Raw genomic sequence first — 19,775 nt, 5'->3', positions numbered from 1 at the left:
ATTACTCAGTGGTTATCACAGTAAGTGTACTCTTAATCCCCTTCACCTGTTTCACCCATCCCCTATCCAGCTCTTCTCTGGTAACCATTAGTTTATTCTCTGTATTTAAGAGTGTGGTTTTTGGTTTTTTTTCTTTGTTTTGTTTCTTAAATTCTACATATGCATGAAATCATATGGTATTTTTCTCTCTGATTTACTTCACTTAGCATTATACCGTCTGCATCCATGTTGTTGCAAATGTGGCAGATGGCAAGATTTCATTCTCTTTTATGGCTGAGTAATGTGTGTGCGCGCGCACACACGCACGCACAAGCACTGCATCTTTCCATTCATCTATTGATGGACACTTGGGTCGCCACCATATTTTGGCTATTGTAAATAATGCTGCAGTAAACATAGGGGTGCGTATATCTTTTCGAATTAGTGTTTTTGTTTTCTTTGGGTAAATACCCAGTAGTGGAATTATTAGGTCATATGGTATTCTTATTTTTAATTTTTGAGGAACCTCCATTATGTTTTCCAGAGTGGCTGCACCAGTTTGCATTCCCACCAGCAGTGTACTGGGTTCCTTTCTCTTACATTTTTTTTTTTTACATTTATTTATTTTTGAGAGACACAGAGAGACCGATTACACGTGGGGGAAGAGCAGAAAGAGGAGGAGACACAGAATCCAAAGCAGGCTCCGGGCTCTGAACTGTCAGCACTGAGCCTCACATGGGGCTCAAACTCACAAACTGTGAGATCATGACCTGAGCCGAAGTTGGACACTTAACCTACTGAGCCACCCAGGCGCCCCAGGGGTTCCTTTTTCTACACATCCTCACCAACACTTGTTCCTTGTGTTTGTGATTTTAGGCATTCTGACAGGTGTGAGGTGATAGTTCACGGTAGTTTTGATGTCCACATCCCTGATGATAAGTGAGGTTGAGCATCTTTTCACGTGTCCGTTGGCCATCTGTAGGTAGGTCTTCCTGGGGAAATGTTTGTTCATGTCTTATGCCCATTTTTAATTGGATTATTTAGTTATTTTTCATCTTGAGTTGTATAAATTCTTTATATATTTTGATATTAACTCCTTATCAGATATATCATATGCAAACATCTTCTCTGTCTCAGTAGGTTGTCTTTTTGTTTTGATTGTTTCCTTTGCTGTGCAGAAGCTTTTTATTTTTCCGTAGTCCCAATAGTTTATTTTTGCTTTTGTTTCCCTTGCCTGAGGAGACACATCTAGAAAAATGTTGCTACAGCCAGTGTCAGAGAAATTACTGCCTATGCTCCTTCTAGGATTTGTATGGTTTCAGGTCTTACACTTAGGTCTTTAATCCATTTTCAATTTATTTTTGTATGTGGTGTAAGAAAGTGGTCCAGTTTCATTCTTTTGCATGTGGCTGTCCGGCTTTCCCAGCACCATTGGTTGAAGAGATTAGCTTTTCCCCCCATGTCATATTCTTGCCTCCTTTGTCATAAGTTCCTTAATTCACCGTATAATCCTGGGTTTATTTCTGGGCCCTCTATTCTGTTCTGTTGGTGTATGTGTCTGTTTTGTGCCAGTACCACACTGAGTACTACAGCTTTGTAGTAGATCTTGAAATCTGGGACTGTGATACTCCCAGCTTTGTTCTTCTTATTCAGGATTGCCTTGGCTACTGGGGTCTTTGGTGGTTCCATACAAATTTTAAGATTATTTGTTCTAGCTCTGTGAGAATGCTGTTGGTATTTGAGTAGGGATTGTATTAAGTATGTAGACTGCTTTGCGTAGCATAGACATTTTAACAATATTTGCTCTTCCAATCCATGAGCATGGGATGTCTTTCCATTTCTGTGTGTCACCTTCAGGTCCTTTCATCGGTATGTTATAGCTTTCAGAGTACAGGTCTTTCACCTCTTCAGTTACACTGATTCCTGTGTATCTTCTTGTTTTTGGTGCAATTACAAATGGGATTGTTTTCTTAGTTTCTCATTCTGCTACTTCATTATTAGTGTATAGAAAATGCGTGGATTACTATGAAGATAACATAAAGAGAAACACTTTTAAAGAGAAAGGCACTGAAGAAATGAAATTTAAGTTCCCGCAGACTCCTGCAGTGTGGTCTCACTTGGTCATCTGCATTGTCCAGTTCTTTCTTCCTGTCGTTGCAGTTCGAGGACTCCTTTGAGAGAAAGAGCAGCTCTCCATTGAACACCTGCTCTACCCTGAGTGCTAGGGTTTTTACATGGAGTGTCTTCCCTTAATCATCCCAGCAATCACATGAGGAATGTTTCTTCCTGCCTCGCTTTTTAGCTGAGACTTGTATATTCCTTCCATGGGTGCTGTTTAGAAGATCAAGAGGACGCAGTTCCAAGATTGATTTTCTGCCAGATGCCTAGCTAACACCTTGCTTCAGCAAAGACCGGAGTGGCCCTTCTGAGGGATTTCTGAGGGATTTCTGAGGGATACGTTAGTCTGCACTTGAGCTTTTCTCTTCTGTGTGTGTTTCCTTCCTCGGGGCTTGTTCTTTTATTCACACCCTCACAACTTCAGCTTCCACCTGCACTCTGACGATTTTGACACGTGGCCTCCGTCAGTGGCACCCAGAAGCCATCACGGTAACAAATCCCAGCTTAGCCATCTAAGAGAAGGAAGAGGAGGGGTGCATCTGCTGACTCCTATGACTGGAGAGAACCAGGATGCCTCCAGGACCTAAGTGTGGTCAGGCCTTTCCTTTTCTCCATCCCTCTCTTCCTCATGCTCTTACTCCATCTCCTTTCACGTCTCTTCACAACTTCATTAACCTCCCTCTTTCCTTCTTTCTGTGGTTTCTTCCATGTGGCAGATCAGATGGAGGGGAGTAGTTTGAGCAGCTCCAGCCTTATTCTTTCCAGCTCAGTGACCACAGAGTAAAGAGAGTGTTTCTCTTTCTGCATTAATGTGTAGAGATCCCAAGGAAGGGCTGTGATTGGCTTGGCTTGGATGACAAGGCCACCTCTTATGGCAGTAGATATGGCCCCGGGGGTGGGGACTTTGGCCAGGTTTGCATCACCTGCCAACTTTTGTGCTCTAGAGGGTATGAGACTCTCTTAATTATAGAGGACAAACTGATGGTTACCAGAGAGGAGGTGGGTGAAACAGATAAAGAGGATTAAGGAGTGTATTATCATGATGAGCACTGGATAATGTACGAAATTGTTGAAGAATCCCTGTATTGTACACCTGTAACTAATATAACACTGTATGCTAACTATGCTGGAATTAAAAAAAAAGGGGGGTATTGTACTGACACTTACTCCCCATTCTCCTCTCTCCCGCCTCCTGGCAGCCACTCATCTCTTTTCTGTCTCGGTGAATTTGACTATTCTACATACCACATGGAAGTGGAATCATAACAGTATTTGTCTACTTGTGACTGGCTTATCTCACGTAGCATAATGTCTTCAGGGGTCAGCCGTGTTGTGGCACATGTCCGAATTTCCTTCCTGTAAGGCTGAATAATACTCTATTGCACATATGTACCCCATTTTATTTATTAATCCACCTGACAATGGATACTTGATTTGCCTCTGCCGTCTGACTGTTATGAATAGTGCTGCTGTGAACGTGAGTGTACACATATCTCTTCAGGTCTGCTTTCAGTTCTTCTGGGTGTATCCCCCAAAGTAGAATTGCTGAATTATATAGTAATTCTGTTTCTAATTTTGTGGAGAACTGCCATACTCTTTTCCGTAACAGCCATACTGCTTTATGTTCCTACCAGCAGCGCCCAAGAGTCCCATTTCTCCACATCTTTGCTAACACTTTTCTTTTCTCTCTTCTCTTCTCTACCTTTTTTTCCCCTTCCATAGTAGCCATACTAATGGGGGAGGTGTTTGCAGTTTCTTTAAATTAAGCCTTGGTGGGGCTCCTGGGTAGTTCAGTCAGTTGAGCGACTGACTCTTGATTTTGGCCCAGGTCATGATCCCAGGGTAGTGGGATCAAGCCCTGCGTCGGGCTCTGTGCTGAGCGTGGAACCTGCTTAAGACCCTCTCTCCCTCTGCCTTCTCTGTCTCTCTCAAATTAAAAAAAGAGAAAAAAGAAAACCTTGGTAACTGGGCTATTATGAGTGCCGTTGATAGAATTAGAGTACCTGGTGTTGTGGATGAGTAGGACAAATAACACCATTAGTATTTTAAAAGTCAAATTTGGGGGCACCTGGGCAGCTCATTCACTTGAGTTTCTGACTATTGATTTGGCTCAGGTCATGATCTCATAGTTTGTGGGATCGAGCCCCTCACTGGCTTTGCACTGACAGCATGGAGCCTGCTTGGAATCCTTTCTCCCTCTCTTCCTTTCCTCTGCCTGTGCACTCTCTCTCTCTCTCTCTCTCTCTCTCTCTCTCTCTCTCTCTCTCTCAAAATTAATTTTAAAAACTTAAAAACATTTTTTAAGTCAAACTTGACATGAAGGCTGAACATTAAATTGAGAAAAGTCTTCTCAAAAGCTAGGGAGAAATTTGGGGCGCCTGGGTTGCTCAGTTGGTTAAGCATCCAACTTTGGCTCAGGTCGTGATTTTGCAGTTGGTGAGTTCCAGCCTTGCTTCGGGCTCTGTGCTGACAGCCAGCTCAGAGCCTGGAGCCTGCTTCAGATTCTGTATCTCTCTCTCTCTCTCTCTCTCTCTCTCTCTCTCTCTCTCTCTCTCAGAAATTTAAAAAAAAAAAAGCTAGGGAGAAATTTGAGCCAGATGTAGAGTTTACCTATTAAAGCTGTGAGTGGATAAATTCTCTGAGGGAAAGGATGTAAAAAATTAAAAAAGCAAAGTGCGAAGAAGAAAGAGCCAGTGGAGCCATCCAAGGAGGCAGCCTCTCCGAGACCCACAGAGGGGAGAGTCAAGAGAGTGGGAATGATTGATGAGCTCAGATGATACCTTTAAATTATCTGTGATTAAGATTTTGTTAAATTGAATCATTTTTGTGTGAATATACCCTGTAGAGTCCTTTATAACTTTCAGAATGTTTGTATATAGATTATCTTATTTGACCCTTAGCCAAAGCACACAAATTAATACCATTATTATTTTTCCCAAATTACAAGAAAGAAGCAAACTCAGGGAGATTGGCGTTTTCCTAGTTACTGCTTGATACCTCTCACTTCCCCAAGATGATCGGTTTTGGGGAAGCTGAAGGCGGATGATGCCAGATCAGAGTGGGCACCAGAGCAGCTTCCCAGCACACCAGTGTCCAGGCAGCTTGTCATCCTGAGCACACGTGCTCTCACTCAGTACCTGCTGGAGGCCATGTCTACTCGCCCCCTCAGCTTCCTGTGACATACTAAGGAGTTTCCTTCTCTAGACTTTAGAGGAGTGGTTTTGAACGATGGGTCATGACGGAACAGTAGGTCATCAGATCAATTAGGGGGTCCCAACCATGCTTCCCAGAGCCAGTGGTGCATGTCTCCCAACACTGCCCTCACTCACTTCATGTTGGTTACTTGAACTTGGCTGTGGTTGAACTCAGTCAATACCACAAAGCTGGGACCTTTGTTTTACCACAGAGAACCAGTTATTAAACATTCACTAGCATATGACTGATCATAGCCATCACTTCTTCCTCTCCCTCCCTCCCCCGCCCCTCCTGCAATAGAAGAGGATAGAATAGAAAGAAAAATACCAGGGACATCTATAATAAAAGTAAGAATTGCTTTGTGAGACTTCTGTTTGGATCAAAAAGATATTTATATATGTATTCATATACGATGTAGTTTTTACCAGAAATAATTTGAAAGTCATTTGTCTTGAGTCCCTTCATTTCTTCCTCAAGTAATTGAAATTAGTCTGCTGTTTTGTTGATCTTTAGGCAGAAAACTAGTGTCCAGCATCTTTTTTGAATGAATGCTGTGTCAACTCTAGGTGGAATGAGACACAATTTGTACCAGGCTAGAAATTATTGTTCTAGAATAGACAAAATGCCTCTGTATATCAGTTCCTTTGAACTCAAAGCTGTATGAGTTTCCTATGCTCAGAAAACAGTAGTCATTATTTTTAAATGCCCCAAGTTAGAAGGCCAATAAATAGGGAAAAAATCAGATTTAAGCACATAGCCTTGTGTTACTCTACATTCTTCATTAGAACTTTCTGAGAAGAAATTAAATCTTTTTAGGGAAGTGAATGTACTTTTTTGTGAAATATATCGTTTTCCTTTTAATGATTTAGTGATTGGTTTTATAAATCCAGATTTTATAGATAGATAGATATATGTTTATGTTGTATATAAACATTTTATATGTAAATGTTATAATATATATCCTAGATATGCTTAAGTGGATTATGCTTCAAAACTAGATAGATGTCAGGGTGCCTGGGTGGCTCAGTCAGTTAAACGTCTAATTTCGGCTCAGGTCATGATCTTGTGGTTCGTGAGTTCAAGCCTGCATTTATTGGGCTCTGTGCTGACAGCTCAGAGCCTGGAGCCTGCTTCAGATTCTGTGTCTCCCTGCCCCAGCCCCGCTCACACACACGGTCTCTCTTTAAAGTAAACATTAAAAAAGCAAAACAAAAATACTAGATAGATGTATGTAGATCATGGAATTAAATCTCAAGAACTTTGATTTAGATCAGCCCTGCAATGTTGAAATTTTCATAAAAGGAAAGTTATTAAGTATTCTTATGCAAAAAAAAAAAAAGACTGCAAACACAAGAAATGGTATGCCCTTGCTATCTATATGGAGTTAGAAAAACAACATTTTTCACTGAGTCACATTTGAAAGTCATTCATAAAGGTTTCTATCTCTCTTTCTATTCCATGATGTCAACTTTACCATGCCTATTTTACTGCTTTGTTGTAATAAGAAAATGAACAAGAGGGGAGCCTGGGTGGCTTAGTCGGTTAAGCGTCCGACTTTCGCTTAGGTCATGATCTCGCGGTTCGTGGGTTCGAGCCCCGCTTCGGGCTCTGTGCTGACTGCCAGCTCGGAGCCTGGAGCCTGTTTCAGTCTGTGACTCCCTCTCTCTCTGACCCTCCCCTGCTCACGCTGTCTCTCTCTCTCTCTCTTTCTCTCTCTCTCTCCTAGAAATAAATAAAAATATTTTTAAAAAAAAAGAAAAGAAAAAAAAGAAAATGAACAAGAATAAGGGGAACATGGCTTAAAGGTTCACAGGAGTTAAATGTGCTTTCAGAAATGAGTTATGGAACATTTTTCTTGGAAGAATTTAGCTTAGTGTATATATGACTTCAATTCCTCGCTTGTTTGCAAGTAGAAAGTAAATCTCCCCCATAGATGGGCACTTGACCCAGGGCGCGTTTGGCATCTAGGAGTTCAGCCGAGCACCCTGCTGTTCACTAGAAATGCAGAAGGTTTCTGGGAGGGCGCAGGCAGGCGCTCGGGTGCCCCTCTGCTCAGCCAGCTTGCTCCCCTCTCCCCTGGGGCTGCACTCCAGAGCAGTTCAGGGACTGCCTTTTCTCCGAACAAAGCCCGCACAGCTGTGCCCGGCGCCTCCGTGTCACCAGGCAGGGTTTCATGAACTGGATCTGATGCTCTTGTGCCTGTGGTGTTCATTCCTACACGCTGGAGCTGTGCCCGGGAAGGTGAGGGGCCAGCAGGTTGGCCCTCACTCCACAGCTGTCCCTGTCTCCTCCTGTCATTCAGGATATAAATAAATGGATTCATTCACTCTCTTATCAAGCCAGAATGTTGCCAGAAGGTACTATCAGGGCTACTCTGATCAGTTGGAAAGGGCCTTAGGGGCAGATCTAAGAGGCACAATTTACAGAAGCCTCCGCACTTAGGTAATTTTAAAAATTAAGTTTTTAATTTTACTTCTCCTGTTCACTTCAGACCTCGGAAGGAGAAAAGGAGCTTGAGTTATATGTTCATGTTGTTTGAGGTCTGGGCCTTCCTTAGTGGTATGGAAGTCATGGTGCATTCTTTGTTTTTTCTGAGCTAGAAAAGCCTTGAGTCTGATGATCTCATTGAAAATGTACTTCCCTTTCCTTAAGACAGCTGATGGGTGGGTGGTAGAAGCACTGATCTGGAGTGGATTGCTGCTTATCACACGAAGCGGTGGTATTTCAGAGGCCAAGTTTATATGGTTAGTTGGAAGTCTTTTGCTGCCCATAGGGAGCGCTGCTGTCAATCATTTCCCACAGCCGTTAATCCAGTATTTCCCAAGCAGCTGCCATGTAAATATGTACGTGGCAAAATGCCGGGCGCTCAGGTCATGTGAAGGTTTATAAGACGTGGTCTCTGCACCTCAAAGAGCGAATCACAGGAAATGAGCATCCACCCCCACCCTGCCCTCAACGATGATGTAAGAAGCAATGATTTGGGTGGTTTGGGAAAGTCTGTTCACCATTCCTCTCAGGGAACTTACTCTTCACAGTGAGCATGGGCGTGATTGGTGCCCTCAGCAGCTCTCTGTGCCTAGGTGCTCCTCCCAATGCACTTCACCTTGGCTGATATGGATCACGGTGCTGAACATAATTTTATTTGCTGTTACAGTAGCTCGAGCCAGTTACTTAATATGGTGCTAATGGGAGAACAGGAGGCTGGAGGATAAACTGGGTTTGTTGGACTCTGAGAGTCGCCAAACCAGCACAACGTATTTTACAGGTGCTTCAAGATTTTTAAGGGTAGTTCTGCTAATATTTTATGTTTATGTTGCTTGTTGACTTTAAAACTAACCTAATATTGGTGTAACTTCATTTATTTGATAAATGCCAAGTGAGTGTACAAATAGTGTGATCCACAGCCATTTCACACACACACACAGACACACACACACACCTTCCAGGTCAGGACATCAAAGCAAAAAACAAGATGGGCAACTTCAGTGAGTGGTTTTTCAGAATTCTACCATAAAAGAGTCAGGCTGTGATCATGGCCACAAAGGAGGTGGAGGGGAGGGGGGAGAGATGCAGTACACTGTTGTCCTGTGTGTCGTCCCTGCCCTTATACCCCCAGCACTGAGTCAGTAGGCAGGAGTGGAGAGCCCAGCAGCTCTGGACCAGAATTGTGGCAGGTGTCAGGGGCAACAGGTGGAGAGTCTAATTGGAGACACTTCACCTAAAGATGGAACCCCAAAGGGCTGTATTCTCCATGTAAAGGTCAACCAGAAATAAACCCTCCCTTCCCACTTTACCTTTGGCCCCTTAGGCATTGAAAGAAAGCTGCCTGTCTTGGACCTTGGTGCTGAGCAAGATGGAGTAGGGGACTCTCCCTGATCATTTATAACCACAAACTGACCCTTATGTAAGCTTGGGCACAAATTCATATTCCCCAGGTACCCTGAAAAACTTCAGACTGAGAATTTAATCTAAGGTGGTCCTGAGCTAATAGTGGTCTTAGGCACCTAATGTAATCAAATGCATAGTTCTTTCTGGAGGGTTCTTCCTTCAACTCAAATCTCAAATTCTTTTTTTCCATTTTTTTAATGTTTATTTATTTTTGAGAGAGAGAGAGAGCATGAGTGGGATAAGGGACGGAGAAAGAGAGAGGGAGACATAGAATCTGAAACAGGCTCCAGGCTCTGAGCTGTCAGCACAGGGCCTGACACGGGTCTCAACTCATGAGCTGTGAGATGACGACCTGAGCCAAAGTCAGACGTTCAACCAACTAAGCCACCCAGGCGCCCCTCAAATATTTATAGGTAAAGGTCAAAAAACTGTGAGATCACAGTTTAAAATCACAAAATAAATAAGGAAACATGGCACCATAAGCAAAAGTCAGCAAAAATAAGGATAACAGTATCAGACCAACAAAGATTAAAAATACTGAAATTAGCAGACATCCAATAAAAATAAATTTTCTCATGTGTTTACAGAAATTAAAGGAAGGTGTAAAAAGTATGAGTGAAATCAAAAGATTAAAATTACAACTAAACAGATTAGAAAAAGAATCTATGTAGACTTTTCAAATTACAAAGATACAGTAGTTAAAGTTTTCAAATCAATGGCTGGGCTTAACTGCAGGTTAGACCCAGCTGGAAAGATATTTAGTGAACTTGAAGATTTATTTAAAGAAATTATGTGAACTGCAGGACAGAATGATGAAAAATCACAAGAGAAGGCCTGATAGATATCTAGATAATTGGAGTTCTAGAAAGAAAAATAATGGGACAGGAACAATATTTGACTGGATAATGGCTAAAAATATTCCAAAACTAGAGCCAAAATATCTCAGGTGGGAGAGCATTAGACTGAAGATCTAAGGGTACCTGGTTCAATCCCCGGGTTTTGGCAAAGAGGAGATGTCCTCTTAGAGCCTGTAATAATTAAAGATATTCCAAAACTAATGAAAAGATACACCAGTTGCAGTGAATCACAAGAAATGCACATCTCAACACACCGTACTGAAGCTTTGAAATACTAAAGACAAAGAAGAGATGTTCAAAGCACCTGGAGACAAAAGAAGGCTTTCCAGAGGAATGCCAGCTTGACAGCGTACTTCCCAACCACAGGAGTGGAAGACAAGCTACAGGGTGACATTGCGCCAATGAGAGAAAATAAGTAGCCAATCAGAAACATATTGTAATAAAAAATATCTTTCAAAGACAAGGATAAAAATAAAATATCTTTCAAACACATGTTGGCATTTTCCAACATGTAAAACCCAGAAGAATTCACAAAAGGAAAGCAAAGATTCTAAAGAATGGATATTTCATGAACAAAGGAAATTTTTTAAAGAAATAAACAAACCAAGAAATAGACTCAACTGTGGAGAATAAACTGATGGTTACTAGAGAGGAGGTGGATGGAAGGATGGCTGAGATAGGTGAGAGAGATTAAATAATACACTCACCATGATGGAAAAAAAGAAAAGTGAGACCAAGGGTGTGGCCAAAATATGCTTAAAAAACAAAAGCATTAAAATGTCAGATTGTGGTTAAGCAGCCAAGAAAAGTGCGAAAGAAATACAGAATCTGATCGTTCAGTAAAGAAATTAGTTGAACTCGATGTGCATGGAGAATAATGTCCATTACCGTCATGTATTTAAACTTGAATTGTGAGACATTGGATACTTGGGAGCTCCTATAGAGGTACTGAGTATAGAAAGGACCCTGTGTACTCACCGGAGGGCTGCATGGGGACCAGAATCAGTTACCTAAAGGTTAAAATAATCTTAGACCATCTGATACAGTAATTCTGTTTCCTTAAGTCTGCAAGGTAAGGATATGAGTATAGGGCTGGTAAACTAAATGAACACTAATTTTATATAAATTCAGAATTATCTGTATGTTTATTGTGAAATGTCTGTTGTATAGAGAAGCTAACATTTTAATCCTGAAACTTCTTTTTGAAATATGTCATTGATATTAAATTTGTGATGTTAAGTTAGAAAATATAAAAACTGACTAAATGTATACACTATTGAATGTATAGAATAAATTATTCTATTTACATTTAAAAGAATAAAATAAAGAATGGATATTTCAAACAGAGGAAGGTAATGCCAGAAAAAGGTCCAAGATACAGAGGAACTACAAGCAAAGAATGTATATAAATATGGGCAAATATAATAATAAAATAATAATGTTCTTGAGAGGTTAAAAAGGAGAGGGATGAAAATATTCAACACCAATATCATGTTAATTGAGGCAGACAATATGATGAGAGTTAAAGTAGTCTAACTTGATCTTGTACAGTGAAAAGCTAAATATACTGATTAATTTCAGCTTTACATAATCAGTATATACAAGTGCAAAAATACATAAAGTAACGACTAAAAGAATAGAGATTATAAACCTTCAAGGAGGAAAAGAAAACAAAGAAAAACATGGACAAATAGGAAGCACAACTCAAGACAGATTTCAAAATAACAAAGTATTTGTAATTACAAAAATGTGAGCAGACTAATGTCCCAGTGAAAGTGGAAGATTGATTCATTCAACAGTATTTACTGAGTATCTACTATATGCTAGACTCTTACTAGGCACAGAGTGGTGAACAAAACAGCCCAAAATCCTTAATTGGAGAGAGAGACAACAAACCAAATAAGTAACCCAAATAGTACGTTAGACATTGGTGAGGGTTCTGGGGGCAGGGGGTGGGGGGAGCATGAAAGATAGAGAATGGGGAAAGTGACTAGTGTAAATCGATCGGTCAGGAAGAGTAGCATGTGAGAAAAGCCCTGAAGGAGGTGAGGGAGTGAGCTGGTGGACGTGTGGGGAAGGGAATTACAGACAGAGGGAGCAGCATGAGCATTTGCCTTGAAGAGGGATCATGGCTGCTGTGTTTGGGAAGTACAAGCAGACCAGTGGGCTGCAGTGTAAGGGGCGAGGAGAGTAGATATAGATGAGACTGGAGAGATGAGGAGGGCCAGACCACGAAGGACTTGCACCTTCCTTCTGAGTGAAGTGGGAGTCGGGGTTCTGGCCAGAGTCATGCATGAGCTGATGTGGGGTGTAACAGCATCTCTGTGGCTACTGCATCGGGTGGGGACAAAGTCGTCGCAGTAGAAGAGTGCGGGGAATGGTCAACCCAAGATGGATATATTGTTAGACTAGATTTTCAAACCTCCACATTTAGGCTGCTTAAAAGAGACCTATCTAAAACATAAGTATATAAAAAGAATCAAAGAAAAGATTTGGCAAAAGATATGCCAGGGAATATAGCTATATTCATCAGAAAAATAGATTTTAAGACAAAAAAACATATCAAGAAATAAAGAGGTTCAACTCCATTATGGCTAAAAGTTCTATAGATTCACCAGCAAGTACTTAATCTTTTTTTGTTGATTTAGTTTCACTAGCTTATTTACTGATTTTTTAATTAAACAAAATGCATATTTATAAAAACTACATTGGAGCAAAAAATTAACCACAAAGAGAAATAGACAAACCCACATTCACATTGGGATGATTTCACAGAACTCAGTAATTGGTAGATCAAGCAGTCTGAAAATCAGTTCTATTTTAGGGAATTTGAACCACACAATTAATAGGCTTGATCCAATAGGTCTGTATGGAACACCACACTAAATAAATACCTCCTACACCTTCTTTGCAAGCATCCATAGACTATATACGTACCAGGCCTTAAATCACATTTTGAAGGCCATCTTTCTTGGTCACAGTGCAGGAACAAAAAGATAACTGGAAAATCCTCACCTCTTGGGAAATTAAGAATTAATTCACCCCAAAAAAACATAATATAATTGGAATATACTGTTCACCAAAACCCTGAGGAATGTAGCTAAAACAATATTCAAGGCAAATATATATTTACAGTAGGGAGAGGGAAGAGGCTCAAAGTTAATGTGCTAAGAATCTGGCCTATGAAGTTAACAACAAAATAAGTGCAAAGAAAGTAAAAAGCAAAGAAAAGTAAATAATAATAAAGATAAAGGAAGAAAATAATGAAATAGAAAATGAGGGGCCCCTGGGTGGCTCAGTCGGTTGAGCATCCAACTTTGGCTCAAGCCATGATCTCATGGTTCACAAGTTTGAGCCCCATGTCGGGCTCTGTGCTGACAGCTCAGAGCCCAGAGCCTGCTTCGGATTCTGTGTCTCCCTCTCTCTCTCTGCTCCTCCCCTGCTCATGCTCTGTCTCTGTATGCCTCTCAAAAATAAAATCAAAAGAAAAAGAGAAGAAAATGAGCATCGTTGAGAGGAACAAATGGGGACGGTATTATATATGCCTCAGAGATTAAACAGATGGAAGACATTATGAATATCTGTACTGATACCTTTTTAAAACTTTGGTGAGATGGATACACATTTAGTATTTAACTTAGAAAAGTTTTCTCAAAAAGAAATATGAAGCCCTAATATTTGTTAATTACTAGGAAATTGAACCAAGAACAAAAATGTTTCCACAAATACAACAGCAGGCTTTTATGGTTTCATCCAAGCGTCGAATATACAAATCTTCTCCAAACTATTCCAGAATAGAAGGAAAGAGGGAACACTTCCCAGCTCTTACTATCTTAACGGCAAAACCTAACAAGGACAGCCCTCCCACAAAAGTTCCAAAATTACAAGATCTTAACTATAGGTATAAAAATGAAAAAACTTTGAATAAAACATTAACAAACTGAGTCCAGCAATGTTTTTAAAAAATCATGATCACAATAGGTTTATTCCAGAGATTCAAGGATGATTTAACATTTAAAAATTGATTAATGTAGTCACTATAGTAACAGATTAAAGGGAAAAGAATCATATGCTCCTCTCAATGGATACAAAATAAGCAGTTGATAAAATTCAGTATACTCATGACTTAAAAAAAAAAAAAAATTCCCAGATCACTAAGAGTAGAAGGGAGCCTAATTATAAAGTATCTCTACAAAGAGACAGCAATAGCCATCGTACTATTGTTGAAAAACTTTTAAAGAATTCCCTTTAAGATGAGAAGCAGGACAAGAGAGCCCATCCCTTCTCCTGAGTGCTGTGCTGGGCATCCTAGGCAGGAGAGTAAAACAAAGAAAGGAAATGACATGGGAATCAGAAGAAGATGCAAATCTGTTTGTAGTCTCAGATAATGTATTTGTCTCATCGGAAACCCAAAAAGAGTATTCAAATAAATTATTGCCTTTATAAGAGAGTTTAATGACCTTGCTATACATCAGCAACAGAGCGTGTAATTATAGGAAAAGATACCCTTTGTATCAAAAGTATAATCACCAAAATGTATAATGTACCTAGGGAAAAATCTTAACAAAAAATATGACCCCTCTTATTTTTTTTTTTACATTTTTATTTTNTACATGTGCTCCTATGCATCAGCATTTCTGTATCCCTTGGGTAAATTCCTAGCAGTGCTATTGCTGTGACCCCTCTTATTTTAAAAGTTATAAGAACATAGAGAAAATCACTTTAAAAACCAAATTAATGTAGAGATGTACATGTTCATAGATTAAAAGTCAGTTTGGTAAAGATGTCAGTTCTTCCTAAAATTGATCTATAGATTTAAGAAGGTATTAGTTGGGGTTTTTTTAATTTGACAAGCTGATTTTTAAAAAAAAAAAAATTAAGATTTATTCATTTTCCAAAGGCAGAGAAAGATGGAGTGTGAGGGGGGAGGGGCAAAGAGCAAGGGAGACACGGAATCCGAAGCAGGATCCAGGCTCTGAGCTGTCAGCACAGAGCCTGACACGGGGCCCAAACTCAGACCTTGAGATCATGACCTGAGCTGAAGTCGGACGCTCAACCAACTGAGCCACCCAGGTGCCTCTGATTTTAAAATTTACATGGAAGGGAAAAGGGCCAAGAATAACGCCCTTGTACTACTAAAGAATGAGAGTGAGGGGCACCTGGGTGGCTCAGTCGATTGAGCATCTGACTCTTGATTTTGGCTTAGGTCATGATCTCACAGTTTGTGGTATTGAGCCTCACCTTGGATTTTGCACTGACAGCATGGGGCCTGCTTGGAATTCTCTCTCTCCCTCTCTCTATGCCCTTCCCATGGCTTATGTGCACATTCCCCTCCCCCCTTCTCTAAATACGTAAACATTAAAAAAAATGAGAGTGAGAGATAGAGGCCCATGTGTGACTTGTCTTACCAGATACCAAGAATTATTATCAAACTAATGTAATTAAGAGAGCATGGTGTAGGGGCACCTGGCTGCCTCAGTCAATGGAACATGTGAGTCTGGATCTAAGGGTCTGAGAGTTCAAGACTCATGTTGGCAGAAATTACATTTAAAAAAAATTTTTTTTATCAAAAAAGAGAGTGTGGTGTTGACACAGAATAGAGAAACCTAAAACTGATCTCCTATGTGAAAACAGTTTATAACAAAGAGGTGTTGCCATTGAAGGTAAGGATGGACTTTTCCATCAATAATGCTAGAATAGTTAGTTATTGTGTGCAGAAAATGAAGTTAGATCTGTGCTTCACACTGTAGATAATTTTAGGTTGGATGAAAGGCTTAAAAATGAAAAGCAGGGGCACCTGGGTAGTGTCTTACACTATGCTATTTTGTGTGTATATTTGACATTTTTATATTAAAAAAAATATTTTTTTAAGAAACTATCCATCTCAGGATGCCTGGGTGGCTCAGTCGGTTAAGTGTCTGACTTCGGCCCAGGTCATGATCTCACATCTCATGACTCCAAGCCTTGCATCGGGCCCTGTGCTGACAGTGCAGAGCCTGCTCGGGATTCTCGCTCTCCTTTTCTTTCTGCCCCTCCCCCACTTAACTCTCTCACTTTCTCTAATAAATTAATAAACTCTAAAAAGGGGTGGGGGGGAATAGAATAGTGCCACATGCTACAACATGATCCTTGAAAACATCACACTAAGTGAAAGAAGCCAGACACAAAGGACCACATAGTGTGTGATTCCACACCTGTGAAATTTTGAGACTAGGCAGATCTCTAGAGACCGGAAAGATTAGTGGTTGCCTGGGGCTGGAGGATGAGATGTGTGAGGGTGATGGCTAAGAGGTTCATCTTCTTTCAGTGAAAATGTTCTAGAATTGATTGTGGTGGGAGATGCACAACACTGAATGTACTGAAGCTACCAGATTATACACATTAAATGGGTGAATTGTGTGTTACGTGGCTTATAGCTCAATGAAGCTGTTTGTTTGTTTGTTTTTAAACCAATAAACAGTAAACTCAGTAAGAAAATAAGCAAAAGCCATATCCAGGCATTTTGCAGAAGAAAAGAACCATGTATGCACAATAGATACTTGAAAAGTGGCTCAACTTCATTCCTTTATTTTGAGAGAAAAGAGAATGCGAGTGGGGGAGGAGCAGAGAGCATGAGCGTCCCAAGCAGGCTCTGCACCTCAGTGAGAGTCTCAGATGAGGGTCTCCATCTCACAAATCTGGAGAGATCTTGACCTGAACAGAAACGAACAGTCAGAGGCTTAAGCTGACTGAGCCACCCAGGCATCCCTCAACCTCATTTCTAATTGGGGAAGATGCTAATTAAAACCTCAGTAGGACACTTGACTGGCAAATATTTTAAACTCAGTAGCCCTTCTTCACATGTAGGGGAGGCAGCGAAGCAGGGGGAGGGCATCGCTACTCTGGGGGGAGGGGGAGGAACTGGTGCCACCACTTTGGAATGTAACATGGCATTATTTTTAGAGAGTTGAAGATACAATTGTCGATGACCCAGCAGTTACACTCCTAAGTATATAACTGAAGAAATTCTCCCAGTTGTGTGCTGAGATCACATATAATAATAGTTATAGCGGCCCCGTAGCATTGAAAACCACACAAAACAAAACAACATATATTTAGGGATATGAGTATATGTGGTAAATAAACCTGTTTTTTAAAAAACAAACGGGAAGAATAAACAAAATTGTTTAAATTGTTTTTTAAAAACAGGGCAAGGGAATGGGAGGGGCCTCACAGGGGACTCAGGGTAATGGTAAACCAGGTGGTGGGACGTAGGTGTATATTGTGGGGATGGGGACAGGGGTACAAGGCACGGTGTATTCTGTCAACCTGATATTCAACAGAGATATAGACAACCTCAGAGGAGTACATAGAGCAGTTTTTCCATGCAGTTCAATAGTGAATGCTAATCCCACTGGCCCTACGTTTCTAGAAAGGGTTAACATAATTAGCATCTTCTGTTTAAGAAGCAAAAGGGAGGGGCGCCTGGGTGACTCAGTTGGTTAAGCTCTGACTTGGCTCAGGTCTTGATCTCACGGTTTGTGGGTGGTTTGTGGGTTCGAGCCCTGCATCAGGCTCTGCTGACAGCTAGCTCAGAGCCTGGAGCCTTCTTCGGATTCTGCATCTCTCTCTTTCTCTCTCTCTGTCTCTCTGACCCTCCCCTGCTCACACTGTCTCTATCTCTCTCAAAAATAAATAAAACATTAAAAAATTTTTTTAAAAAAGCAAAAGGGATAAAATGTTCTTGGCGGGGGGAGGGGGCAGGGGAAGAAACTAAGAAGTACACAAAAAGGAAGCAGTAGAACAAGAGCGCATTAGAAAGGTTTCCAACAAAAGTGGTTAACATGAAAAGTCCTTAAGTTCAAGGTGAGCTCCATTTATTTGGCCACAACTTCTTTAGTCTTCAGTAACGCTGACTAAACCAGACGTTGCTGTAAGAAAGTAAAACCCCACATCCTCACTGCAGTCACTTAGCAGTTGGTTCTCTTTTTCAGATACTGCTCACAGTAAAAGATGAGCCACGACCACACGGAGGAAGAAACGATTTGCCGTCCCACTGCTGCCTGGGGTGTGACGGAGGAGCTGCAAGGGGTCCATGGTATTTTTTTTTTTTTTTTTTTGGCTGCCTCAGTCCCCAGAGCCTTCGAGCAGCAGTGGCAGTAGATTGTTGCCATTCATCCACTCGAGACTTTTACTGAGACAACGGGAAAACACATCGGCTGGGTTTTGATTGAACTTGGCAGTGGGGACATTCAACTGATGACGTTATGTACCCCGTCAGAGCACACATGTATCTTTTACCCCTTTTCCCTCCCCCCCCCCCCCCCCACCAAAACCTGCTTAGGTCTTCTCTGTCCCTCTCCTGCTACCACACAGAGATGATATAAAAGAGGCTCTTTGGCTATTTGTATTTTGCTTCCTCTTCTTTTCCAGACTGCAGTATTAAGCTTTGCTTCCTACAAGCCTAAAACCCCAAGAACAGTATCTACCAAAGTTGTCCTTCCCTTTTTGAGGGTTTGGGGGAACAGGGAGGCATACATCACAAGTTTCCCAGAGAGTGGAGAAAAGTCGGTGTGCTGCTGACCGCATGAGCCATGGTAAGGGCACCCTTTGGAATTACTGATTTCTAAAATTAATAAAGTAATTCTATTTTTATTTTCTTTTTTTCCATTTACTAATTTCCCCAACAATCAGTATTCACATACAAGCCCGAAATGGGACCAACGTCTTGTTTTATTACATTGCTGGGCAATGTTTTAAACTTCATTTGAGAAATGTGAACTTGGAAAGAGAGGTTTCGTTCTTCCATTTGGTTTCAGCAGATGGCGGGTTCAGGCCGCTCCCCACGGGCAGCTCCTGTACCTGGGAAGCTCATATGTGGTCTCCATTGTCAGCCCGGGGCAGACAGGTCCTCGAGTGGCCAGTGACTCTGCATTCGTCAGAATGAGGCAGCATAGCCCCTGATGGCTTTCTGCTTGACCTCTATTCCCTTGCCCCCTCACCTTTCCCCAGTCCTCTCTCTGGCTTCTGTTGAAGAAGAGGTTGCAAAGTGGGCTGCAGAGCGCACTGAAGGACTGACTTTACTAGTTGACTTAGTAACTTGGCAAGTTACTAGGGGAGGATCCAGAGTCTGGGGTTCCTGCAACAGGGTGCTATAGACTCAGCATTGAAACCCCAAAGGAAGAATGACACCCAACAAGGCAGAGAGAAAAGGGACTTTATTGACTTCTTAGCGAATGAAAACACGTTTGAGCACACTGAGGCATTTTGTTTGCATGTGAGAGATGAAGGCCGTCACTTGCGGGAGAAGAGAGAACGTATTCATGGGATTTCTGGTTAGTAGTTTGAGGACCATCTTAACCGTTTGCTAATTTGGTTGTGAATTGGCTAATAGGAGACAAATCGGAATTCCTTCATGATTCCCTAAGTGATGTGTAGAACCGGGAAATAAGATGCCTGGGAAGACTCAGTGTATGGATCTTGTGGGAAAGGATAAGAGGGTTTGAGCCCAGCTAAAAAAAAAAAAAAAGAAAGGAAAAAAAAAAACACCTTTGAGACCTACTAGACCTCTTGGAATTGCCCTCGGTAACCATGAGAATTGAGTCCTCAAGCTGATTTCTAACTGCACTCACCATGTGCTTATTAGGTGTAAGACCAGACCCCAGATCTCTCCTTCATTTAACCAAGTACTTTCACATCATTCTTCCTATACTAGACTTCTCTTGGTAAGTCCAAGTCTTGGTAATAAACAAGACAGAT

General features: G+C 41.2%; 1 protein-coding gene and 1 non-coding gene across 9 annotated transcripts in view; both read left to right on the top strand.

The window, feature by feature from the left end:
• The window catches only part of TTLL5 (tubulin tyrosine ligase like 5), a 279,463-nt gene extending 259,894 nt beyond the window's left edge, over positions 1 to 19,569 (top strand). For all 8 annotated transcript variants that reach the window (XM_077750795.1, XM_077750794.1, XM_077750800.1 and 5 more), the window contains one exon: positions 18,011 to 19,569. Coding sequence is in view for 2 of the 8 variants with exons in the window: in XM_077750797.1 (XP_077606923.1) it covers positions 18,011 to 18,033 (23 nt within the window). In the remaining 6 variants the exon portion in view is untranslated. The remainder of the gene's footprint in view (positions 1 to 18,010) is intronic.
• TRNAF-GAA (transfer RNA phenylalanine (anticodon GAA)) lies at positions 10,112 to 10,185 on the top strand. Its single transcript has one exon. It is a non-coding gene; the product is annotated as a tRNA-Phe (tRNA).
• Positions 19,570 to 19,775: the final 206 nt, after the last annotated feature.

The sequence above is a fragment of the Crocuta crocuta genome, unplaced genomic scaffold, assembly GCF_008692635.1.
Source record: "Crocuta crocuta isolate KB4526 unplaced genomic scaffold, BGI_CrCroc_1.0 scaffold186, whole genome shotgun sequence".
Classification (NCBI taxonomy): domain Eukaryota; kingdom Metazoa; phylum Chordata; class Mammalia; order Carnivora; family Hyaenidae; genus Crocuta; species Crocuta crocuta.
Note: the sequence above shows the minus strand (reverse complement) of the source record. Positions and strands in the feature narration are given on the sequence as shown.